At 37.7% G+C, this 27,661-nt stretch overlaps 1 protein-coding gene across 3 annotated transcripts in view; it reads right to left on the bottom strand.

Annotated features, from left to right (window-relative positions):
- Positions 1-708: 708 nt before the first annotated feature.
- ELOVL7 (ELOVL fatty acid elongase 7) overlaps positions 709-27,661 on the bottom strand; it is a 32,412-nt gene continuing 5,459 nt past the window's right edge. For 2 of the 3 annotated variants that reach the window (XM_065045258.1, XM_021284851.2), the window contains exons 2-8: positions 13,365-13,458; positions 10,838-11,028; positions 8,328-8,408; positions 7,869-7,925; positions 5,509-5,614; positions 2,539-2,675; positions 709-1,878 (exon numbers count right to left, since the gene is read on the bottom strand). In XM_065045258.1, coding sequence (XP_064901330.1) covers positions 1,675-1,878; positions 2,539-2,675; positions 5,509-5,614; positions 7,869-7,925; positions 8,328-8,408; positions 10,838-11,028; positions 13,365-13,428 — 840 coding nt within the window. In that variant the 5' untranslated portion in view covers positions 13,429-13,458 and the 3' untranslated portion in view covers positions 709-1,674. Of the gene's footprint in view, positions 1,879-2,538; positions 2,676-5,508; positions 5,615-7,868; positions 7,926-8,327; positions 8,409-10,837; positions 11,029-13,364; positions 13,459-24,323; positions 24,492-27,661 lie in introns of all 3 variants that reach the window. The other variant, XM_065045259.1, reaches the window with a different exon arrangement.

The raw sequence follows: 27,661 nt of genomic DNA on the forward strand, positions 1-27,661 counted from the left end.
CTGGTAGGCTACAGAGACTAAATAGTGGAACGATATTTTAATATGTTTCATAAAGAAGACTTGTATGTAAACTCATAAGAAATCATTCGTAACTCATGTCCATGAAAAATTTTAAATTCTTTTAGCATTAACAATGCACCGTAAATGTCAGTATTCCCATAAGAGTATTCAGGTAACCAAACCTACTTTATTGGAATTGTACAACAGGGAGGCAAATAAAAACCAGCCCCAAAGTTTTGGGTATTTGAAAAATCTCACAGATAGAACAAGTACAAACCAGATATTGCAAGCTTCTTTTCTGTTAGTAGTGAATATAATAAAAACCAATACTTTTAAAGGTACAATTAAGTTAAACACCTTTAACTCCTTATTTACACATCAGTTGCATGCACCAGTTCCTTAATAAACTCATACAGTACAAATGCAACTTGCATACAAATAGCTAGGTCCTTTGACTTTGATATGTATGACCCTAACAATCTGCCGAACCATGGAAAACAACATACTGGTTAATAATACATGGACTGGAGCCATGCCCAGTCACCACTGCCTGGCCAACCCTTGGCAGGTCAGAGAATGGCACATATCGTTTTGCCTAGTTCTGGACAAGGTAACTGGTGCTGTTAATGGAGGAACTTTAACCTTGAGTTCTTAAAAAGAAGCAATAATAATCATGAAAAACAACAATAACAACAAAAACAACAGAAAAATCTTTCTAGGCATGTATTTCAATAGATAATAGAAATGGAAGAAAACAGAGCACAGTACAATCATGCTAGGTAACATTTGGGCTTCAATCAAAAAATATTTTTTTAAACTTATTTGAGGATTACAATTTTGGCTACTGATTTACAACATTTTTTCCCCCACTAAACAGCCTAGGCTCCCAATATCAAAACATATCCATAGACTCATTGAATAATAAGTAATTAGGGTACTTTGGTGAACAAATCAGTAAGGCGTTTTGATCATCACACTACAAGACAGTTTGTATAATCCCCAAATTAGAATAATGTTCAAGTGAGTAGAGTAAGAAATGAATTATCTTAGTAAAAGACAGTATATCCAAAAAACTATGATCTTCAAATGAAACACCATACCTTGACAGATTAACATACATTCCTTTAAGTAATATAGTTTGTAAACACATGTAATAATGTTTATGTATTAACTATATTAATAATAAGCTTTAGATTCTATAAACAGTACTTATTGAAGATTCACTCTTTTAATAAAATGCAGCTGACAGTCTCAACACCTATAACATTTAAGGTGAAGTAATTATATCCCCTCAGTGTTCAAAGTACTTAGTACTTGTCATACACATTTTGATTTTCACAATGAATATCTTAGTTTTCACACATCTTCTAGATAGAGGTCATCTATCTGTTCATTTCTTATAGGATAACGATGAACAAGTTGTTGAAATAAAAACACCTTTTTTCCTTTTTTTTTTTTTTTTTTTTTTTTAAAGTCAGAGATCCATGCTCCTCCTCTCAGCCCCCAAATTCTGAATCCCAAATAACTTACAGCAAAAATACAAATTCTGTTTTGGAAGAAAACATACAAAATATACATTGTGTATTGTGTGCACCTAAATAGCTTGATTGTCAAGTAGTGCAAGTTTCAACTTTGACTTTTACACTTTTTTGTGTTTAGAGACAAGAGTTTGTTTCACTGATCTTTCTTGACCCCATTTCTTGCCACCTTTGGTAGTCTTTTCCCCTTCGTGTAAGCATGGTACCAGAAGTGAAGAAACAAGACTAAAAACATAGCGCCATATAGCCAAATAATAAACATGAAAATTGGATACTGGTACGGACAGTCATCCATTATGTAGATTTGTCCTATATGGGCTGTAATCATAATAAACTGGACCTGGAGGAAAAAGGTGAAGAAAAGAAATAGTTTTAGAATAAATTACAAACTTACTACAGAAGTTTAAAAATATTCAACATAACTTGCATACAGAAAAACAGAAAGCATGTTTGGGGGCAGGCTTTTTCAAATTATAAAGATGGACCTTTAGAGCCCCTCTCCCAAAATGTTACTCCACCGAAAAAAGATTCACAGAGTAAAGGAAGAGGAAGTCCTGGGACAAACTGCATTACAAGCAGCACTGAGAAACCCATTCTTGGAGAATGGGAGTCTACCTTGGCCAGTTCACAGAAGAAAGAACAGTGTTTGACCTGTGACAAATGGGAGTCTTCTTCAGAAAAAATACAGAGAGAAACAAAAAACATGACTGGTGAACCTCAATTCCCACTTTCCTTGCACACTAGCATGTGACACAAAAAGGTCTGCATGTCCCAAAAAAATCTATTTAATGGAGGATTTAAAAAAAAATTTCCACATGAACTACAAGTTAATAATCCACTGGTATGGCCACCAAGACAAAAAGACTCTAAGTTATAAATATTCAAGCTAAATTATTCAGAGTTACATGTGGCTACATGGACTACTCCATAAACACATACAAATGTGTTAGCCACAGTCATCTTTCTGAGAGGTATTTACATCAAACAGAAAACTACTCACAAGTTGTATAGTTGTCATGTATTTTTTCCACCACAAATATTTATGATATGCTGGTCCCAAAGAACATATTCCGTAATAAGTGTACATGATAACATGGACAATACAGTTCAGCAAAGCATGAAATGTTCCTAAACCACCTGTAGAAAAAAACAAAATGTAGAATTATTTCATCAGGTATTTTAAAAAGTCACCTCAGGTCCTACTAGTTTCCTTTGAGTTGGGGTAGAAAAAAGGTACCACAAAACCTACAGACTTTGATTAGACCTTCAAGGTACTTAACCTGAATTGAGTTGACACCAGTTCTGAGGGACTGTATGGGTTTTCTTTCTCAGAAAAGGCTTATCTAAACATTTCCAAAACAGCAATAAAACATAGCTAATCTAATTATCTGTAAAAGATTTCACTCATTTTTTTTGTTCCTTGGGTTCCTTTTGTTATTATTTTTTATTAGAACACATACGTGATGGAGACACAGAAAGTTCAGTAGAAACAGTGTTCCTCCTGTTTTACTCCTCATTTCTAGACATCATGATGAACTCTGCAAAGCTCTAGAGGATTAGTAATAATTCCCTTCCCAGCATAGATGTCCAGATTCCTAGAGAAAGAATCATGGTTTTCAACAGTAAGTTTTTGGAATCATGACCTAAGTGAGGGTCTCCTAAATTCATTGTCCATCTCAAAAACAGACTTTACAGTGAAAAGGAAATTTAAGACCAAGTGGCCCCATTTGGGACAAACTCATGACTGAACCTGGTAGGATATGAAAAATTCACAAAGCAAGTAAGAAAATACTTTTTCATTGGATCAACTACAGAGTTAGATGATCCTGGTGAAGTAGTTTTATTTTAACAAACACAAGAAATTATAGGTTAAAATTATGCAAGAAGTGTCAGCAAAGTCTTTTTAAGAGAAATATGAACATGAAAATACTGAGCATCAGGAAGAACACAAGATGACACATAAGCAGATCTTTAACAAGAAGAAAAGCTAATTTTCCATTAAAAATCATTAAATTTAGAAATAAAACTTATTTTGTGATTTTAGTAGCTCACAGTAATCTTCCAGCTTGATAGATGATAACTCCAGCTGTGATTGCAAACTTTCTTTGAAACTTAGCTATTTGTATTTTTAAAAATATTTTTTGTGTTCTTACAGTTCAAATGTACATACTTTATTTGGCTTGCAGAGTGAATATTCAAAAGAAAAAATAAATAGTTAAAGCAGAGAAAAAAGAAAAACAACCTAAACAAAGTATAAAAATATGCTCCAAAAAGTGACACCATACATAAGCACAATTTTACAACCACCTGTCTATATCAGATCAGAGAAAAATCAGAATGTTTATCCAATCCCATTGTTTTTTTACAAACAGGTTGAAAACTTGATTAATACTATTATTTAGAAGGACAAACAGTGATGAAACTGAATACAAGATAATCAACAGCAGGACTGATATTCTTGGAAAAAAATTAAGTTATCAAACAGAACAATATTTGGAAATATTAGTATAAAGATAAGCAATAGAGTTGTAGAAACAAACATAGCTCTGCATGAATATAAGTGTCTATTATTAGCAGAGGACAAAACAGTTCTTGCACGCTGCTGAAAGTATTTGTCAAATTATTGTATGGGAAATTTGACTGATGCAAAATCAGAAACCTGTAGCTGGTACACTGATCCGATGTCCAGATAAAATGCAGGAAGTTAATAATCTATAAATGGAAACTTTTCAAGGTTGAAAAGGAGGGACTGTTACTTGCTGTTGTTTTTGTTTGTTTGTTTTTCAAATCTATAAGCACACTGAACTGTATGCTGAGAAAACTATTCACAATTCCATCGTTAACTTAAAATACCAGCTACTCAGCAACATTTCAGAAAGACGTGAGCAAGACAGCAGCTTCCTAATAAGAGAAACAAATACAACAGAGGTATATCCTTTTATACACTAGGAAAATCTGCACACTGGACATGTTCAAAAGATCCTATCTACAAATCTTCTGGACTGCTTCTAGGTCTTGTTTTTGTATTCACAAACCAGACACTAACAGGTCAGATCTAATAAGCAATGGTTCTCTTCATCAATTTGTGACCAATTTTCTGGGAGAAAGAAACATGTCAGAGAACATGAATGAAGAAACGTGTACAAAACAAATCTATATCTTAGTAGAAACACTTTAAAAAGCCTTACACCCTCCTAGAGGTGGACTACTAAATGACTGTGCGTTTTTCCACTCCGAGCTTATCAGGCTGTTCTCACAGCAATCTGTATTTGTTAGTGTTGCACACTAATAATGTAACATAGGAAGATGCATGCACAGACATGGAGAACAGGAAAGGAGAAAGCAAAGGTAAGCTAGAAATGGACAAAAACTTTCAATTCAGTACAATGCAAGTAAGTTTCGGTAATAAGTAATGTCCAGAAAATATTTCTGTAGTTTTGGAAAGCCAAAATATTAGATGTAAATAACCCCCCCTTATGCCACCTAAAGCCCGTAAAAATAACTGCAACAAAGCCTGAATAATTTCTTAAACTGACAAAAACCAAATGAGAACACAGCCCTCCCCTTCAACTCAGTTCTTACATTTTGGGAGTCAAATGGCTTTGAAGCAGTTTCAACAGTTATCCGGCTTGTATCTCTCCCCTTAGCACTTCTGACTTTGCAGTCACCTCTCTTTTTTTATGTAATAATGCTCTTTGCTTATCTACAGTGTTCTCCTCTGCACCCTTCCCCCGGCATGCCCCAAGAAACCAACACTACGCAAAATGCTATCAAATAGGAAAAACGAGTACTCCCCACCCATATAAATATTTACGGTGATCTCATGTGTTCCAAGAAATACTGCAGACATCTAAATTTAAAAACATTCATGTTTGCAAGATTTTTAATTCTGTTCTTTAAATATTTTTGTCTAGTATAGTTAACTTTTACTACCAGAAGATATGTACAACTGAAACTCTCTCTCCACTACCTGGAGCAAATTTGACTCCAAACCACCAGGTCCATGGCATGATGGAATGATGAAAGACATGCAGGAATGTAACTTGGTTGTTTTTCTTACGCAGCACAAAAAATATCTGAAACAGATTTTTAATGAACAGAATGTTACAGGCAATAATAAAGCCCAACGTACTTATAGAAAACTGTATGTATCAGTGCTGGCTGCTCGCTACTATACGTTTAAAAATTCTTCACAGTTGCTGTCTTAGAAGAAAGGAAACTGGGGCTCTGGATATGCAAACCAGCTTTAAAAAAAAAATAATAAATAAAATAAACCAGTATGTAAAATCCACCTGTGAAGTCTGAAAAGCCAGGGCAAGCTGTGAAAGCAAATGTCCAGTGTTTAGCCATCACCTGTGTGTGCAACAGACAGTGGAAGAGGGACTTGCTTGGACTGAGAAGTAACAAGAAACATCAGATTTTAAGTCCTCTACACTACCAAAGCAAGATAATTTGAAAAAAATAACTGAAGGACTAGCAACAGATAGAGGCAGTAGAAAATATTAAGTTACAAAAATAGCACATTATTATGAACACTCAGCTACCCTTGAAAAAATGAAAAATTTGACAGAATATATGTAGGTATTCTTAATTGATATTGACAGGCCTCATTTTAAAGAACAGACATTGAGAGAAGAGTTAAGGGAAGACGGAGCAAGAAAACTGTGTAAGAAGTCAGATCACACAAAGGGTAGTATCAGATGGCAAGCAAAGGAACACAGAAGAAAAGAAGCCTGACGTGCCCAGGAAAACATTTGGAAACAGCTGACTTAAGTACAGCTAAGAAATTACTTTTGCAATAATGCCAAAAACCTGCTGAGAAACAGGTACCTGACTAGGTATATTCAAACAAAACAAATTAAAAAAAAAAATAATTTTTCAGGCCCAGGACTAATTAAAAAGGAGCAGTCTAACCAGTGCATAGTAAAGGTAAATAGAGGACTAAACTTGTCAGGCTTTTCCAGCTTTAGCATTTCCAGCCCTTCCATTACCATTCCATTTGTCTCAATAATTAAGATATTCCAGTGTTGAATCATGAGTATTTGCAAATCAAAGTTAGATGGCTAATTTTGCTGGCAGGGTATAGAACATCCTAACTGCTCATGAGTGAGCACCTGAATCACCACTTTTATGTCCTGCACAACAGGGCAAACAAAATCACAGATGATTCCAACATGCAGAAGCTGGTTTGAGAATAGCTAAACCAACCCTGACAGATGTCAGTCTCAGGAAGAGGGAAATCATAGAATGCCATGTTGGAAGGGACCACAATGATCACTTGGTCCAACTTCTCTTGGCAAAAGCACAGTCTAGACAAGCTGGTGTGTCCAATGTTGGGGAACCCACCACTTCCATGGGGAGATTATTCTAATGGCTGATTATCCTCATTGTGAAAAATTTCCCTCTTGTGTACAACTGGAATCTCCCCAGGAGGAATCTACATTCATTGCCCGCCACGGAGATCCCAACCTGTGCTGCAGTCCTGCAGTATGTTTTCCCAGGTGCAAGACCTTACACTTCTCCTTGCTGAACTTCATAAGGTTCTTTTTAGCCCAATCTTCCAGCCTACTGAAGTCATCCTGCAGGGTGACTCTGGCTTCTGAAGTGTCCACTTCCCCACTCAGTTTGGTGTCATCGACAAACTTCATCAAGGTATACTTGATCCTATCATCCCAATCCCTTATGAAGATGTTGAACAGTGTTGGGCCCAATATTGATCCCTGGGGACCCCACTCATGACAAGTTGCCAGTTTGAAGGAAGGTGGCTGTTGGTGGTAAGCAAGGTCTATATTCTGATTCAATGCAGTGCTGCTCGGACTTCCTTTGAAAAAGGTTAGAGTGCCATAATGGTATCAAACACATCTATTGTCACGACCACCAAGGCATAAACATGAAATCAGAGTAGGTAGGTACGACAATTAATACTGTATTCAGGGCTGCTGAAGAAAACATTCTGAATATGGAAGAGAAAATCTGAAGATGAAGTGGAAAAAAAATTGAGCATGATCAACATTTTTTATCTGCAGTGTTGTGACAAGCATTGCCATAGCACAACAGGTTGGTGTATTTAGCTGTTAAACAGACAAGTTATCAGGGCTTCCTACATTTTTAAAGGTGTGCTCCCTCATTAACATTTTTTCTGATAATCAAGGAATGACAGTGTAATGGGATAATACGATGAGAACAGATAATAAGGGTAAACACCTTGATGGTATTCCGATAACTGAAGATTGGAGGGCTAAATAAAAAGCAATTTATGCCCCCAGCAGCACTTGTTCTTCTACTGTGAAAAAGAAATACTACTACTTCACTTAGACTACAAATACTCACAGTGTCCAATAATTCAATGAACTTGGAAAAGTAGTAAAGCCAACAAGTTCGCACCATCTGTAAGAGTGAAAACGAGAAACTGTTAAATCCTAATAGTCATAAATAAAACTAAGCAGCTGCAGGAAAAATAAGTAACTATATAAAGGAAGTAAGTGGCATCACAGGGCTGATAGAAATATTTAAATGTGTGGTTTGTTCGTTTTTTCTTTAAAAACACAAAACACTTTTTAATCCTGAAGGAATTTTAAAATCAAGAAGAGCAAGCCAACAAATATGTTGCTTCTTTCTTTCTCCCAGTCAGCCAACCCCTCCAGTTAACTCACATGCTCTACATTATGCAAGAGAGGATTTCTATTTAGTGCATTCCACTCTACAGTAGTGCATTTGGTTGTTCAAAAAGCACTTCTAAAAATAAAGTCAGTATAGTAGAACAATTCAGCTTTGTGTCTGTCAACTTACTCTTAGAGCTGTAGGTGACCTCGAGTAGTCAACGATATCACACCGAAATGAGTACCCCGTGGCCCAACCTGACATAAGAAACTGGAGCAAAGAAAAGGGAAAGGGCAAAGATTTACTTTATGTCTTTTGAAAAATTCATTATTTTGGATTGCTTTCACAATTACTAAGCAGGAGAGGAAAACAATATTAAAAACTTGTTGAATCAGCAACCTTGTCATTCATTACCTCTGTGTGGGCCAGCTACCATAAAATCCTTTGCCATTGCAGACTAATGATTTTTTAATTCCATGACCACACCTTTAAACAAGAGATTTCTTCCTACACCCATTATTTCACCACTAATAACCAAAGAGCTGCATCTCAAAAACAGTGTTAAAAAAAACAACTTACTGTGTAAATCAGACCACAAAAAATAACCAAACATTTTGAAATTTTTTGAAAATTGCTATCACAGCCAACCATCTTAATACTGAAAAGAAACCAGCACATCATCTTAATACTGAAAGAAAACCAGCACAAGAGAAAAATATGGATTAATGTCATTGGAGACAAGGAATGCATCAATATACACTGTAGTTTTAGTACCATAGTTTCTGAAATTTTGCTTAGTTAAACTGCATTATTCAATTAGTCTTTTACTGATAAGAGTGACAAGACGCTAGAGTTTTACAACTGAGAGCGCACGCATGACTGAAGGACTGTATGTAACACATATAATTTAATCTTTTCTCTTGGAATAAATTAAAGCTCAGACAAGAGCAACATTGTTAACATTAACAGTTGGCTCATTCCCCTGCCAGCCACTGGGACTACTATATCTTATATCTGTTTATAAAGTCCTTCTCATCCATTGATCATCATCATCCATTCATGCACAGCAGGAGGTTCAGCTCTCTTAACAGGTGGAGAGTTTTAGTCCGTTTAACTTCCTAAACAAATCAGTTGCTTAAATAAAATAAGATTTGAAACTCCACCAAGACAACACAATGCCAAAGCACCCACTAAATGGCTCGGTTCCAAAGAGGGAAAGAATCAGCTTTTTGCTGAGCACCAGACAATAGCAGAAATTCAATCTGTTGCACTCTTTCCATGCATTCTTTCATGAAAGGGAGACACAGAAGCCTTGACAGTACATTTATTGAATTCTGTGTTAGTGTAAGATACTAACTGAAGTTTAATTTTTTGTTTGTTTCTGAGGGTTATAACCAAAACCAAACTTGTCCCAAAATCACAAAGGCAAGTTTGGTGATTTTTTCAAAACAAAGTCTGAACAGCAATTGCAGGTGTCTTGCCCACTGCTTTCCACATAACAGTCATGACACAAAGTAGCTGCTGCTGCTGCACTGCCTCTGGAACGCTGTTACAAGAGATGTCCAGCAGTTCAATTAAGTCATGATGAAATTTATGCAGTTAAGCTAACAGAAAGGTAGCCTGCCTGTTTGGCACAGTAATTTGGTAACTTTTCATTACTAGTTTGCCAAACCTGAAATAGCCACATTGCCATATTTAACACAGAATCAGTACTAGCATAGTGATGCTTCACCAAGCAAATGTATAAGGCTACTGTGCACACTATACTATTGTTAAATAGCTACACTTTAAAAAATAATCGACCAAAATCAACAAACCAACAAAGAAACAACCAACCAACCAAGAAATAAATTAAAAAATTCAACAGACACATTAAGGTTTAAGGTTGTAACTGAAGCTTCTACATAGCCTATAACATTCATGGCTAAGGATTTTTCGGTCATTCGACCGTAATTCTGAACAGCTCATCAGGCTTTCCAGTCTTTAAGTCTAGCTTTGCTTGAGCTATGAAGTACAGGAAAATCTCAGCATTCCTTTTGAGAGAAAGGGAGGATGAGGGTGGGGGAGGAAAATCAATGCTGAAGACTTTCATGTTTGGGGTTTTTTTTTTTGGTTTTTTTTTTTTTTGTTGTTGTTGTTTTTTGTTGTTTTTTTTTTTCCTTCAGTTGGTTGGGTTCCCCCCACCCCCACTCTTAGTTTTTGGTTTTTGTTTTGCTTTGTTTTTTTAAAAAAAAAAAATCCCCAAATTAGGTTTTGTTAAATTCTATCATTTAAAAAGCAGATCTAACTAAAGATTATTCCATAGTAAGCATACTTCATACAGAGTTTGAAAAAACAATGCTGACTATCGTGTAGTACGGCAGAAACAATTACAACAGGCTAAGAAAAATATGTAGTCTGCTTTAGCTGCTACAACCCAGGGAAGCTGAAAAAGTTATGAGAATTTTTAATTTTGTAAATTATAGATAATGATACAAAATATTTTACAATCTTTCTAAGTATGACTTATTCCTTTTTTTCAAGTATCAGTGCAATTAGTTTAGCATACTGCTTGGAGGAATATAATTACAACAATCAGAATAGTAGTTTTTTGAGAATTGCAAACTGGGAGTTATACTAATAAGTTTATTAAAAGTTAGTATGAGGATAGTTAGAGACACTAAATGTTTAAATACATTACAAATAAAAGCAGTACTTACTTCGTAAGTCATATATAAAGAGAGGGCTACCACACTAAAATTATAAAATGCCATTATCTGCCTGAGTTCAAAAGGTTTTTTATTTTCCATGAGTCTGGGTCCCAAGGAAGTGACAAAATAAATGTAGGTTCCAATGATAAAGGTTGTTGGGAAAGGTGAAGACATGAGTGGCCAGCCTTCCAGTCTTGGATCTAGAGGAGGGGAGAGGAAAAAGAAATAATAAATCAGATAATTTCAGTACTTACTAAACCTTAAAACAGTTACAGAAAGGTACTTAATTCTTAATGGTTTAGGTTTTGCTGTCACTGATCATGTTTCAGAGTCTGTTCACCTCAAATCCATACCAACTAGATAACAAGACTTAGCACCTGTAGGATTCAATGCTTCTTTCTGCATCAATTCTTCACATGCAATGAAGAAGAGACATAGAATCATAAGTGAAGAAATTTTCAGTCCAGAGCTCTCATTCATGGAAAGTCTGCGTTCTCACACATGAATGGGGCTCAGAGGGGAGTAGAGGAAGGCAGTGCACAAGCAGATCAGTGAGGCTGCATTTCCATCTGAGACTTCATTTTTTCTGGAAAAGCATGAACCTTATTTCACAAGTTCAAGTCACTAACAGGGAGTAGCCCCACTTTTCAAGACCCTTGAGCTTTATAAGCAGTGCAACGTTAGACATAGTAAACATGTGCATTTTAAGGTTAGAAGACCTTCTGTCCCATCAGTTGGTACTCATAGCTTAGTACTTGAGGCTTGTGCCTATTCAGTCCAGGCATGTCACCACTTTCACAGCATGATAAAAAACACACCTTCATATTACAACCTTCCAAACCGCAAAAGTGTTGCAAGTTCCTCTCCAGTCATCCCAGATGGAAGTATTGCAGAGTCCTTCCCCTACGCAGACCATGTTCCTTCTCCCTGCAGCTGAGGCTGGCAGGCACTCCACCTGAGCTTCACCCCGATTCCACTGCACCCCTCCACGGTTCCCTGCCAAGTCACAGCTCACCAAAGACTCCCATATTTCTCCATAAGCAGGAGAACTGATATGAACTTCATGTATGTTTTTAACATATATTTTTTAATTTTTATATACTGACTTGGAAAATTCATTTCTGAATGATCCCAAACTTAACTACTGACTCAGCAAACTTCTGCTTTCATGATTTGCTGCTGTATTTTCAGGGTGAAATTATACCACTGCAATTTTTGGTAAGTGTTTAATTCATGACTGTATGTCTTAATGCAGTGATTTTCAACCCACAGCATTCAAGCAACCCATGAGACCTTCTGATGTTGTTAACAGCCACTGGGGGTTTTAAAAAAGATTGAGGAGGAAATACATTATAACACAGCTCACAGCCTATAATGTGCCCACTGCTGCTACACACAGATGAGCAAGGACTGTGAACCACAGCACTAGGCATCTGTATGTGTTGCACTCCGAGAGAACCACCAGCTCTTCACAGCTGACTGCTTTTTCTGTATCCACCCCTTGCACTGCTACTACCAAAACTTTCACATTAGTGTTCCCAGCTTGATCCGAGGAAACCATGTTCAGCCACTAAGAGCATGCTACAAGGTGCCAAATACAAGCTCTGGTAGGCAGAGAGACGAGGAACTCAGATTCTGAAGTCATGGACACTGCAGCAGAAATACCCAATCACCCATCTCCATTCTCAATCCACTTCACCCCATAAGTCACGCTGATAAAACTCCCTGCTCACTTGCATGCTGTAGTTCTACAGAACAACAGAAATAATTCTCAGCTGTATGAGAAAAGATAAATTAGTAATTTGATTGATCAAATCTTAACTGCTTCTCAAGTTTTCCCCAGAAATCAGCTAATGCCCATCACTATGTGCCTAGCACAGAGAGGAACACACAGGGATGCCACTACAACAGATGGGTCTTAACCTCAAACTTGAGATCTTGTCTGTCATTTTTTTGTAAGCATGAAAACCTACGGAACAGAAACATTGAAGCAAAATCTTTTTAATATCCTCATACCAGCTGCAACAAGAGACTAACATTCCTTTTCAAAACAGTACAATGAGAGAGTTCATCACTGAGGATTGATTTCAAAATAATATAATTTATCAGGATTTTCATTTCTTTTACTTCACAGAAGCGAAATTCAGTAACATCATGCATCTAGCTCAGTTAAGTGAGAAAATACAATGTCTAGTAATTAAAAACATAATAATAATTTTAAAAAATAGTTAAAGCCTTATGGTCAGCAGTACAGGAAAAGCAGAAACTATATATACAGGCAAGCTAGAAACTCTTACGGAAGAATCACTGTCTGAACTTTATTTAGTCTGAGGTTATACCCATAAACTAGCTGAGTTTTGCTTTTTTCTTTTTTAAAACACAAGAAACTACTCTGTTCTTTATAGTTAAAAACATCAATAGGTAATCTGGCAAGTCTTCAAAACATTTACAGAAAAACAAAGATACTCTTAGAATAACTACACATTGCTATTCAAAATTATTGAAAGTTAACAAGTTTTAGATTTAAATGACTCACCAGCATCTTTAATCCATTCATCATACAGTAGTACAGCTTTTGATGTCAGATTGCTAAAGGCCATTTTCACTTGATTAAGATTTTATGATGTTGCCTGCAGGAAAACAAAGCAAAACAGACAAATGGATTTTGGTAATTAATAAAATAAAGGTCAGTGAAGTGTTTTAGAAAAGATGTTCAGGAAACAGAGTGGAAAAAAAATATAAAAACGGCTAACAGAGCCCCATATGTGAAATGCAGATCAGGAAGCGTTAGCTGACCACACTGTACTATGCTTGGGGCCAACTTATAGCTGAGCTGTTATGCACAACAATATTATTTTGTAATCTCTACATACAAAACAAGGTGCTTCCATGCCATAAAGTGTTATCTCAAGAAACCATGCTGTGGTTAACTGCTACAGTTAAGGGCAAGATATAAATAAAGAGCAGCTGCTTAAATTCATTTTTATTATCATCTCCATTTAAAGTTCAAGTCACTGATATGTGGAGAAGTTCAGCTTTGCAACACTTACTATTGAAAATTGTAATTTTCTGAAGTCGGTAGGAAGGAGGAAGGGTGCCAATATGTCTTCATATTCCTTTTAAATACAATCATTAGCTATGTTATAATTAGCACGCAAATCACACTCATGAGTCAACTGTTTCAACACCGGGATCATGAAGTGTCATAGTACCACCAGTAATACCATCAATTCGCAAAAATTACCCAGCACATCCAGTTTGTGTGCAGCACCACCTACATATGTAAAAACTTTCAAAGAAGTATGCTTATATGAATACTGATTTTTGCTCCAAAATCAAGCATTCATCAGCTCTTCCCTTGCCTCATTCTCCTCAGAAAATACTTTTTAAAAACCCCAAGCATTTGAAGGGCATCTCTCCTATGCCCACTCACTTTGCCATAAAATTTCTCTCCATCCCCCTGTGCAATCTTCACTCTGTATTCACCTTTGTTTGTCCAGCCTGCAGTACACCTTGAAAAACAGCTCCTCTCCTCTGGCTGCCCTTCTGCATCTCCTCCAGGCTCAGCTGGCTGCAGTTTTGAGAGCCAGTTCTGCCCTCATGATGGCAATGCACGTCCCTCCCCAGATCTCCTCACTATCATCTTCTTATTTGTCCTCACCTAAACATTCCTGTAAAATAACTTCACCCTTACCCCTGCTTCTACAATTATGTACTGTTCACTGTCATTTCACAGGAGCTTTCAGACACTTCAAATACAGCACACCCACCTTTCATCACAAGATGCAACACATACAAGTCTGCCTTCATTAGAGTTCACCTGATCTACCTCTTCCCAATTCTCATTTTGCACTTCTGTCCTGTGTGTGTGAACATCTGAAAGCACCATGAATTTAGTGTTCAGGAAATATTCCATCTGCAAGTCACTTTGAAGTTCATATTTTCCAGAAATACTATCCTCCAACATCAGCATTTCCCAACTCAATGTCACTGCCTTTATGCTGACCATTTTCATATGCCCTGTGTTCGTACTACAATGTTAGCTACAGAACTCTATATTTATAAAGGTACTGGCAAAATCAGGACAAGCACCATCTTCCTTTTCTAATGTAAACTTGAGTGGCCCTCTTCCTTTTGGCACTAGCAATCACATAAGAAAAAACATTTTATGGTTACAGACAAATTATAAATATCTCTGCCGTCTTGCTCTATAAGCCAAACTATGGATGATATCAAGCATACATAAACCAAACCTTGTCTTGAACACCAGCTACTTCAGACTGCCTGACTACAACAGCCAGGCAACTCAGCTGTAAGTAACTCATGCTAGGGAGAAGTGTTAAAAATCTGTATTTTTTAAATAATTCTTTTATTAAAAGAGTTAGATTTATTGCAATAAGTTATACTTAAAATCCAGTATTCTTCCTATTTCAGTCTCATGAGAACAGAGACAAGGCAATGCAAACAGAAGGTACCTTGTCCAGTAGTTATAATGATATTCTACCAAAGCATACAGACTTTATGCACAGTATGGCTCAATATTTCAGTAAATATATTCACTGAATACAAATAACCACATTATGTTTAATCAGTTGTTCAGTAAGATTACCAATATCACTGCCAGTTAGTTTTCCTGTTCTCATCTGATGAGGATATTACTGGAACTTGGACTGGCTAGCTCAACATGCTGATCAAAACTTAAGTTAAATAAGTAACCTGCTGCTTCAAAACATGCTCTCAAAAATACAGAAAATTCTGTGTGGATGTGGGCTCAAAATGAATTACCATTTATTATGGACTTAGGGGTGTTGACTGACTTTTCCTCCCTCTTACAGCGCAAACCTCTCAACCTGACAACTGCAACCTCACAAATAGTTTGTTCATTACATTTACCCATTTGACTTGTTGACATCACTTCAATTTTGCATTAGACAAACATGCTGTCAATGTTTAAACAGCAAGTCTTACGCCTCCTAGGTATTGGGACCAAAAGCAAGATTTTTATCTGGAACCAGGCTATTCCCAATAGAGTGCTTCTGCTCGTAAGTAGAAAGGCAGAAGATGAAAACAGTGGATCCTCATGCTTCCCAGCCCCTGCCGTACTGATGGAGAGGCATTTGTCCCACCTCTCCTGACCTCATCACTCGCAGCCCTTCTCCCTGTAAAACACTTCACAAGAGCTAAGACAGCAGAGGTTCTTACCCTCCAAAGTTACTTTTCTGTTTATAACCACGGTAGTTGTTAAACTTATTCTGAAAACTTTTGTAATTTAGTTAATATCCTTGAGAGAAGGATGTACCAGCCATGGAGCAGCCACAGCCTCACCACACAGACATACTGACTGATCAATTACTCTAAATCTGAAAGTAAGTAAAGTACAATAAGTTAAAATTAATTATTTTTATAGTGAGAGTAATGTTTGCAAGAAGGACAATGCTGCTCAGAACTTTTCTACTGTTAAAATTTATTTTAAAATAAACTTTCATATATAACACTACTTTCAATGTGCTTTATAATTCTACTTATTTTCTTAACTAGATACCTAGTTTGGTCAGTCCTTTTCTACAAACAATTTTTTGCACTAAACATGTTTTCAGTATTTTTTGTTACAAGCTACAAGCAGGGTTAATGGCAGCGTGGAAGGTACCTTGTTTTATCCTGTTAGCCTTTCTTCACACACTAATTCATGTTTAAGGCTTGTTTCTTTTTTTTTTTTAAATGGAAGAGTAAAAAAATCCCACATACAAGAAAACAACTTGAACTCCAGATAAACAAACAAACAAACAAACAAACAAAAACCACCAACCAACAAACACACACACATTTTTGAAAGACTGCTTTTTTTACAGTACAACTATATTGTTAAGAAGTAATCTGGTAATACTTCCTGGTAATCTGGTAATCTTCCATAACATTTGGCAGTTCTGAAGTCTACAGAGCTTATCCTCTAAATATGAGACTGGAAATGAGACTGGAAATATTTGGTCTGAAAGGACGAAGACTTGGGGGTAGAGAAGGCCATTTGTTACCTACACAGCTTTAGTTCTTCACGATGTAAACTCATGTGCACATTATGCATTTGTATAGCCACAGTTCAGTCAGAAAAATATACATTTAGTTTACATACCTGCTAATGTATTTACAGAATCAGCACATAAGCACTTATACTTCCAATGTTAAACTTTCTGATTCTATCAAAAAATATGCAACTAAAATGCAGTAACGATATGGAGTTAGATGGTCTAGATTGCAGTAAACTCTCTCAAAATTAGGGAACTTACACCAGCAGACTGATTTTCAAAATTAGATTATTTTAAATAACATATTGGAAGCAATTTACATAACTTAAAAAATGCAGTAATATACGTTCAGTCTACCCAGCTTGAAGAATTCCTAAAGAATGCAGAGGCAGCCCTCTCAAGCACATGCATTCAGAACACAAGCACTGAAATAATCTCAAAAACATATGGAAGTTACTCAGTTCTCAGAAAGAAATAAGTGCTTTTTTTTTTCTTTTTATTTAAAAATGTCAGTGAAAGTAATACTGTGCACGTAGGTTCAATCCAGCTGTACTAATATAATTTCTGAAGGTATCTTTAAACAGATGTGTCTTCATTATAAAAATGGGGTGTAGGCGAGGCAACTGAGGGGAAGGGCTGTGTTAAAAGAGCGAAGTCATTTGCTGGCCTCTGGTCCCCGGCAACTTGGCAAAGAGCTGAAGAAGCCCAGCAGCCGCAGCTGAGTTAAGGCATACAGCTCGGCAGAACCATTTTCAAGTCAGACCATTACCCTTATTGGAGAGGCAAGGATAGATGATAAGACGTTTACATCAGCCAAAAATGCCACAAATACCACAGCAAGCCATATGAGAATGCCTCATTATGACAAGTATATGTAATAAGTTGTTGCAAGTGCTCAAGTTTGGCTAGCACACAAAACTATTAGTGATTCTTGTAATGGGAATTACTGGTATGCCTCAAACATTCCTTATTTTTAAATGAGAACAAGAAGTTTCTCACATTCCTTTGCTTAACCCACATGAAAGATACTTGCCATTCTTGATGCTCATTTATTCCCCCTACATAGTTTAAAAATATTTAAACAGATAAAGATTTACTTTTAAATAGTAATTTTTACAAGTGTTTTATGTTGATGGCTACTGAACAAAAGAAGCGAACAAAAGGACTTAACAGGAAACCAAGTAAAATGAAACAATCTAATGTAAGCTCTGTCACTGCAGAAAACAAATTCTAAAACTCAGTGGGAACTTAAAACACTTAAAATTAAGAATTTGCATTGGAGAGCAAAGGTAAATATTACAAAGCCAGACAAGCTACTTTTACAGGAACCGGTTAGCAAAAGACTAGAAAATTTGGCAATACAGTACAAACTTCAAAGGGATCATTTCCAGCCAAGGTAGATCCCGAAAATGAAAGATCTGGAGCATAACCCCTCGGCCCAGTAAGCAGGTAATTACAGGAGAACTCTCCACCCTGCAGAGCCCACTGGAAGATGGGGAGAGCCTGCAGAAAGCATTGACCCATGCAAGTCTGATTTCAAAATTACAGCTTAAGAAATTACTGTAATACTGTTTTACATATTCAGGTACAATTATGAAACTTTCATGTTTCAGAATCACTTGGTATATTGTTGTTAATCCTGTTCTTGAAGTAGAGAAGGCAATCAAATCAAGATGTTTCACAGATGGTATCTTAAGCTTTACCTGGGAAACACCAGTTCTGCCCTTCCTATTTCCCAAGGCTGTGTGCTTACGTAATTTGCAGTTATTTTAACTACATTACTCTCTAATGTCACATTGCAAACAAATACAAACTGCCCATTATATTACATGGATCACTCATCTACATTCAGCAACAAAGTTTTAAACTTTAGCCAGGTGTCGACTGCTGTTACACATTTCCCTGTGAGGCGTTTCCATCACCTTGCCCATTCTTTATGCTTTCTCTCAACTACCCAAACCATTTTGGGGAAGATTCATCTCACGGGAAAGCTGGTTACATCTTACTTAGCATTAGGTGGCATTTTCTTTTTTGATATTGCTTATAAACACTGTTCCTGTTAGATGACAGTTCTGCCCAAGTGAGACAGAAGACAGGTAAGGCAACTCTGTGCAACTTTGAGAAACTTCACAGTTTTGAGAGATGAGTTAGGTTAGTCCTTACCTTGACTGAATTTTAAACTTTGTCTTTGAAGCCAGCCCATTTTAAAGCATAAATCCTAACTCCTTAGAATGAATCAACAATCTCTGCATGTACCTTCTAGAGTAGACATTGGGGAGAGAACTGCAAATTTCAAAATAAATACAAATTCCTTTTTTAGAAAAGCACACATGCTAAAAACAGATGAAAGAGGTTTAGAAACTATATTAGAATGTCTGCTTGTAAAATTCTCCATTGGCAGTATTCAACAAGAGATCTAATACTTATGCTGTGTAATCACCCTTACCGAATTGCTTACACGGTACCTTTTATTTAATGCTTTGCTTTCTAAACCAGCATCAAATCTTTTGCTCACCTATGTGAATAAAGTAGTCTGTAAGCAGCAGAACTAGTGAAAACACATTTCATCTCAATCATACTTCGGATTGGTTTTCTGCCACACCAGTGGATTTCCCATTCTGATGCTACGTATAGACCAATTTTTATTTTGTTCCATAACTGCCTATACATCGTTAGAAGAACTGATACTGCAGACTTCATAGCAAGGAACTGTTTCAGGGCTACAGCCCTGTTTTGTGCTCAGCTCCCAGCTAGAATCACATGGGCATTCTCCTGGTCCATGTACCATGAGCCAGCCACTGGCGACAGCTGAATGGGGAAGCACCAGTGTGCAGTCCCACAGCATCACTGCCGACACTTCTGGTCCTCAGGAAGCTGCAGAGTAAGTCACAGCAGCTCACTGATCCAACTGAAAGCCTCATGTTTCGAGAAAAAAGTTCTCTTTCAGTCAACTCAGACCTGAAAGGCTGAATTGGCTCGTGCAAAGGAAACATTGAGACACACAATGCCAAAGGCATGGACAAAAGTGGGAGTAGCAGCCCTGCCATAGATCGCTTTAAGCTGATAGTGAAATCATGTAGGGAGGACACAGGATCATCATGTCCAGTCCTGCATAATCACAGATGATCATGTACTAGACCTGTAGTCAAGAAGTTCACACACTGCTCCCCAGCAAGCCATCACTTAGTCCATCACAAGCTACAAGGGGCACTCTACAAAATGAGAACTGAAGCCACAAAAATTACATGGTGCTACAGAAAGGCAGGAAAAGATCTGGCATCACCACTATTTTAATTGGATCATCTGTGGTTGCAGTGATAAATGTGAAAGTGATCCTAGGGACTAACGTCCAGCATCACATAAAAAGACACATCAAGTCCAAACAGTCCCTGCAATCACAGCCTGTAAGGAAGTTTCTGTACTAGGCTAAACCTGATTATCAGTTTAACTTGTGTGTACAAAAGATTTCTGGGTAGGCCCCTGAAAAGATTCCCAGTTTCACTTGGGAAGTGAACACCATGGTCATTGGTGTATCTTCCCATATTGAGTTTTCTCTCCCCATGTTGCCAGTGTTTCAGAAAAAGTAAAAAACATAAGCAGGGGGAAAAGCTCCTAGAATTTTAACTTATCAGTGCCTTCACCAAAATCTCTTTACTTGAGAATTTGCATGACAGACATCCTGCAGGCAGCTAGCCTCACCTGCCTACTCCTCTGCTACGATAAGTGGCTCTTGCACCCAGCTTAAAAACAGCAGCTCTTCTCATTGGTCCCTCAGTGCATGACTTGGACTTGGCTCCTTTGAGTTTCATTCCAGTTCAGCCAGCTCAGAAGTCACCTAGCCCTGCCTACATGGTGAGTCCTGTGGCATGTATCGCATGGCAACTTTCACCTCGAAGCCAAAATAAGGTTCACTTATGATGTAATTGTTTTTACTGATGCAACCTCATTTCCGTTAGATAATGATATGTCATCAGCCTTATCAAAAACCTTTGACAAAGTATTAATTAATATTTGAGCTATATTTGACTCAGGATAATCTCTTTACCCAAAGGCCTTAAGAGATTTTCCTTTTTCCTCCTTGCTTATTATGTAACTTGAAAACTTCCTGCAGCATTTCAATTTTTCTTTCAAGACCAGATCAGCTAAGCTTAGGGTCACTTTACACAGGCTTTCACAAAACATGAAACAGGGACTAGACAGCAGAAACACAATCCAGTATTTTCAGCCACACTACACAATTCATGCTAATTCATACACCCCATGCTCCCCACTCATTCCTCTACATGTTGACATGCTGAGCTTTTACCTATTCTGTTTTTTTTTGTTCCTCTACAGCAGGGACAGTTCTGATAAATACATGTAAGAATTATTTACAGCTATGGTGTTTCTAAAGTGCATACATATTCTTAGTAACCAAGCAAACCAGAATATAAAACTGTGTGCTGAACTAGAGGGGTAAGGAGTGGTGTTTACCTGCACTGAAGAGATAGCACAGACTGGGTTTTTTAACCTACATAGGAAGTATATTATTTTTAAGACACAATTACAGGTAAGGCCTAAAAAGGCAGAGGGAGTGCAACTACTAACTAAATGCTTTGAATTAAAGAGATCAAAGATGTCTGATGGCATTAAAAGCTTGTATTTTGTAGGACTAAAAATGAATGGGCTTTGTGGATGCATCCACAAAATGGGACTAATGAGATTTCAAGGTTCCTTGAGTGCACACTGTAGTTATTTGGATGCTTCGGTAAGACTCTTCACCTTTCTACTAGACACCTCTTTTAAGGTGAAGCACATGGAATACAGATAAGAGCATCCTTGTATCAGTTATCAATACCTTGCCAATACACTTGACAAAGGGCAGGCCAGTGAAGCAGACTCGGCTAACATTTCCGAGATTGGTGATCAGTCTAAAGCTCTCCCTCCTTGTCCTCTGTGATACCATTACCTGAAGTCTGTACCATTCTTGAACCTCCAAGTAGGATGGCTTACAACTGATTCCAGTTAGGAGTACTATTTCTTGTATTTACCTGCCTGATTAAAGTGACTTATGTCAAAATATAAGAAGGTGCATGAGTGAGACTGTTCCTTCAGCAGCAAGCTGAGTCACTGAGTTGTGTCCATCATATCATCTATCCTCATTAACAGTTAAGTGTAAATGCATATGAGTTAATTGCATATAAGAATCTCATACATCCAATTAATTACAATAAATGCAGCTTGCTACCAAGGAGCGCTGAACAACTTAGTCTGTGTCTACCCATCACTTAAACAGTCACAGTGGGGGACACTGCATGGAAGCTAAACAAAAAGAGAAACGCAGAGCTAGACTTCAGCTTCCAGATAAGGCTCCTTAAAACAAATGGGAATAAGATTTGTTACACAATTAACATCTTGTTAAACTAGCCAATACTAAGGGGTGGGGGGGAGGTGGGGACACCAAAAAAGGCAGACAAGCCTCCTTATTTCCAAAGGCATCTTGTAACTAAGTAATCAATGGCAACTTACCAGTAGCTATTCAGCACTAGAGAAAAATGGAAAAACTAGACCATAAATTTCCACCTGTGGCAGACAAAGATGGGCAGATGGTGGTGTCTTTTGTAACACAGAAATACAGCAGAAAGAAATTTCATAGGAAGGGGAGCCAAAAAATAGAAATAATTACCATAAGAAGGCAGTATTCACCTTAAGAAAGAAGAGGTGAGCAAATAAAGTGAAAAATATTCCTCAAAACCAAAGGAAGAAGTATTTTTCTACAGCCACATCTAGCCTATAGCATATACTCTGCTACTGCCACTGCAATTGCTTGGCAAAATGACATTGTGAAGTCAATGTCATTTTACGGAATTTTTATTGCACCAGCTGTAATCTTGCTGGGTTCAGAATATTAGTAAGTAGTAACTCTGATAACACCCATGCAGAGTTACGACATATTATTTTGTTCAGTCTTTAATGGAGCAATTTTCAAAAACTGAACTGCTCCCACACCACTTTCTCATGCTGACGTGGGCTTATTTCCTTTACCATTGTTTCCCACCACCTTGTACTTGCTCAACCTACCTACCCTCTGGGTCCTAGCAGCAAAATAATGCATTCCTTCTGCTCCGATTCTGCTGGCGTTGCATTAGGCAGGCATAAATTTTAAAGGCAGCTGACCTAGAACTGACACCCTCCCTCCCTCCCCTCCTTTTTATTTAAGCTACCATGCAGCATAGTCGGCATGCTGTTGAGCAGTGTAAATATTAGCAATTGTGTCGACCCTAGGAGGTTCTTTCAAAAGCAAGCTAGAACCAGTTGTGTCTGGCACCGTCTGCAAGGACCCACGCAGTGCAACCGTCAGCACTTGGAAGTGCGACACAGGCAGCGGCTGCACAGCAAAAGGCAACAGCAGAGCTTTATTTAGGGTGACAAAAGCCATTTTAAAGGAAATCTGTGCTAAACCTGTTTCTAAACTGAAGTCTCGAACACTCCCCCTACCCAAGAAAGTGTGTTTATGGTATCATAAAAATTGCGGCTGCTCCCAAGTTCACGCTTGCCACATCAAGTGCTGTTGTGAATGTGCTTTTTGGAATGCTCCAGGAAGCTACTACACTGCCCCATCCTAAATATTTCCAGCTCAGAGCCGATAATTTGTACAGCTGCATGCAGCTGGAGGTACCAAATCACTGAGGGATATGCAATGAGATATAAAGGTCTTGCATTTTTGGTTGTTTTGGTGGTGTTTAAATCAGCATTCTTCAGCATGATGAAAGGTCTAGTTAACCACTACAAAATATACTCATGATTATTAGTGTCAGGCAACCCACGAAGGTACATTATACTGTCGTTTGGAGACTCAGGACTCTCAGCCAGAACAGCTAAACAGAGCAATAAGAATATGAATGAATTTCTAATTTTTCTGGACACTCCTGCTTTTTCCCCTACATCACAAAGAGAATCTCCACTTAAAAAAAAAAAAAAAAAAAAAAAAAAAAGTTTATACTTGACCAGAGTTACTGCAGACGTGAAATACAGTTTCAGAAATGGAGGTAAGGTGGAAAAGCCAGATGTTTTCCAGTAAGTGCCTATTGTACTCTGTACTCAAGGGAGGAATCACAGAGGGATGAAGAACAGACGGCAAAGAAATATCTGAACGTTAGGGACAGTTGGAGGAAATGATCCTGCAGATTCACCCTGTAGTCAAAGACACTGTCAGGGTTGCGTTGTGCTTGCACCTTGAGTTCAGGGATGGCTATATGGAAATCAGTATATTGTGAAACCCTGTTTTGATTCTGTTTGAAATTTGAGTATGCTGCTTGCACTACTTCTTCTATCAATAACCTTCCATAGCACCTTTCCCTTTTGAGGTGACTGTACCCCTTGGAGGGCAAACCAGTTCAACAGAAGTTGGGCACACAGTGCAAACACCAAAAAGGGAGCAACTTTGCTTTGTCTCCATTCTAATGGCAGTTCCAGAAATGCTCTTTTCCACTTACTGTGCAGGTATCCTTCTAAAGGCAAAAGAAGTGTTGGACTTCCAAAGGGTTCCTGTGAAAGTCCTGGGGGTCAGGACTCAAACAGTAAGGAACAGGGACATTCATAGCTGCCTACAGGCATTAGAGAGAGGAAACATCCAGTCCAGGTGTCTCAGAGCAGTCAAAGTCCTATGAAGGCAAAAGAAAAATGTTGCTCCAAGGGCAAAGCAATGCTGTGTGGGACAGTATTCAGCTAACAACCCAGTCTCAAGGGCTTACATGAAAACAAAACTCTCCATCACCTAAAAACATTAACTGGCTTGATTAGCAAAAGTGTCTTACAACATTTTTTTAAACAAGATCTTGTTATAAAAATCCAGCTTTAAAAATACATCAGCTCTTTGTTCAACTTCCAAGCAATCAACATGGAGAAATTCACATAACACAAAATGCAAAGTAAAGGCTGATATTAAGGGCAACATATATTAATAGCATTACACAGCTGTGAAGGTTTATTTCTGCTCCAGATCTAGTTAGCTGGACTTTAGTTGCTCTGTTAAGAGGAATTTTTAAAAATCTTCATTATTTTGCACTTTTCAGGAAGCTCAAGAACAGTGTACAAAGCGGCATTAAGCAGGCTGTGAGTCTGTAACAGCAGAGCTTTTTAAAATCAGCTTAAAACACCAAATAATAACTTCACAGAAGAACAGAATGAAACATCATATTAATGCACAGGTTTAATCACAGGTATGTTGTAAGGATTTTCTGTCAGTATTTTCCACTACTACAGCAGAATGCAGCTTCTACCATCCTTCCAAGCATTTAGAGACCACCCAGGATGACAAGACACTGTCGGAGTTTAAAATAGATCAGCTCAGCCAGACAGTGTGTAGCGATGCACAGTTATACGTGGCCAAGTCAACTGCACTTTTTTTTTCCCTCTTTCTAATCCTGAAAGATTGCCAAATACAAATAGCTCAAAACAAAATGTATCCCATCAACGAAGTGCATTAGGCAGTGGATGTGCCACATCAGAATAACACAGGATACAATAATACTTCCAGCACAGATGCTTGGCAGGCAGCAGAATACTCAGCGTAATACTAATGTTCCTGTAAAACACCAGTATACAAGAAACAGACAAGTGTCTAATAGTCTGCTCAGTGTGTAACGGCAGTAAAAGAGAAGAAAACTGGATTGTTGCCAGTACAAAGAAAGACTAGGCTTATATATAACTATGCATTTAAGTTACCAAAAAAAAGTCTCAGATAGTATTTTTACATACAGGTTTCAGTGCTTTGCAGAAGAGGTCAGTGTGTATGGTTTCCTTTCTGTACGGGGCATTCAAACAGAGAAAACCAAACATCTTTTCCATCAGTCAGCACAGCAAAGTTGTGAACAAAACCAAAGTGCTGGGTGCCGGTTACCATGCAAAACTACCAGGCCACACACCACTGTCCAAACCTAAGGCAACTCCACAGCCCTCATCACCCAAGCAGGCTTCCAAGCACAGTCAGTAGTTTCTCTCCACTCGGTCTCTCCTATCTCACGTAAAGATTATTTTATGGTTCACACTCAAACCAAGGAGTTTGCTTTCACGTACACTGACTATCATATAGCTGCAGGTTCATCCAGTTGATGATATCCAAAAAGCACGATGCTTTCCCACTGACTGGAATGGAGGACCGAACCTCTTCCCACTGCTGTTGTCTCAACAAGTGAGTCAAGGTCATACCATTTCACCGTCTGCAAAAGCAGCTCCCTTCCTTATCACAAAAGCCTGTCTAGATTCAATTAAGTTTCGCCTGATGCTCCAGCAGCTTGGATGAAAGTAAGCAATGGCATGCAATCACACTTCCACAAAGATACGTGTAAAGTCTTTACAAGATAAAAGCAAGAACACCAAATTGCACAACTTCCACAGTTCCAGAGACGATTTTCTGTCCCATGCTTTTAAACATAGTCCAAATGCAGTATCTAAGCTGTTCAGTTTTGAAATACAGTAGCAGCCTCATTTCAACAGATTGGGAAAATCCCCAGATCAAACCAGAACTCTGCACAGTCCAGTCCCTGCTCAGGAACATTATTTCTGCAACTTCTGGATAAGCTTTCCTAACTGATCAACTTCATTTTATAAGAAATAGTTTCAGGATAAACTGAAATTCATCTGGGGGCTTTTTCACCCAATAACCTTTCAAATACTCGTTCAAGGACTTGCTGAAGGGACACACACAGAGAGCTCTAACAGCTCCTATGTTTTGCACTCCCTCCTCCCAACATTCTCCCTTCTCCAAAATGTAAGAGTCAAATTCATGGTTAGAAGTTAAAATAAGTGGACTTCCTGAACACCGCAGCTACATGTAAAGCTATTTACGGCCCTGCCCTACAGTTTATCGATTCTTAGTGTAAACATTAACTCAAGCAGACTTCGCTTTGACAACCTAACTTGGTACAGAACAAAAGGTGCTACAGAAACAATGTTGTCAGCACGGAAGTAATAATGCAAGCAATTGAAGGAATTAGTATCTGTAACAAGCTTTCTGAGGAATACAGCTCACATGTAGTTTTTGCAGAAGGATTAGTTTCAAAGTTGACAGTGAATACTGACCTTACTCCATTAGCCTCTTGGCTTTTGTACACAGTGTCTTCTGCAGATCTTCATCAAAATGCATTACCATAATTTCATTAAGATTGTCAGATCCATTCTGTACAGTTAAAGTTTCAAAAGCAAATCTTTTATTTCAGTACTGAAAAGAAAAGCCACAGAACTCTAACTACAAAAGTTATTAAAGAACGTATTTAATCCAGATGTTTCCAACCATACTTCTAAACAAACAAAAAAGGGATTGTACTGGATTCTGTAAATGCAAATACTGTAAAATACACTGAAGTATTCACTTGCAATATAACTGAATCAAAGTAATTTTCACCTCTACAGGAGAAGGCAACATTACCAGTTTTTACTTCTCTGAACACACTACAGACATTTCCATGCTGCCTATCTCCCTATATTTGTAGTGCCACATGGCAAACAAATACTGAGTTTTTACTTAATTGAATGAGCATAGCATAAATGAGCACATCTGGCCGATAACCCTGATACTCTAGATGCTTTAGCCCATACCTTTTCACTAAAAACAACACAAAAAATATTTTACCAAAAAGAAAAAAAAAAATTGCTGTAAAGTCTATTAAAAAAATCAGATTCATTTGACAAATACTGTATTACAAAATTCAACTAAAAGAGAAACAATTTTTCCCCCCCTCAAAAAGATCTTTTCTCCTCCACCACCACCACCATTTCTAAACTAAGGAGTTTCTCCTTCCCAGTCACCTTGCACTCTGCTAAGGTACACATG

This window comes from Columba livia, chromosome Z, assembly GCF_036013475.1.
Source record: "Columba livia isolate bColLiv1 breed racing homer chromosome Z, bColLiv1.pat.W.v2, whole genome shotgun sequence".
Lineage (NCBI taxonomy): Eukaryota > Metazoa > Chordata > Aves > Columbiformes > Columbidae > Columba > Columba livia.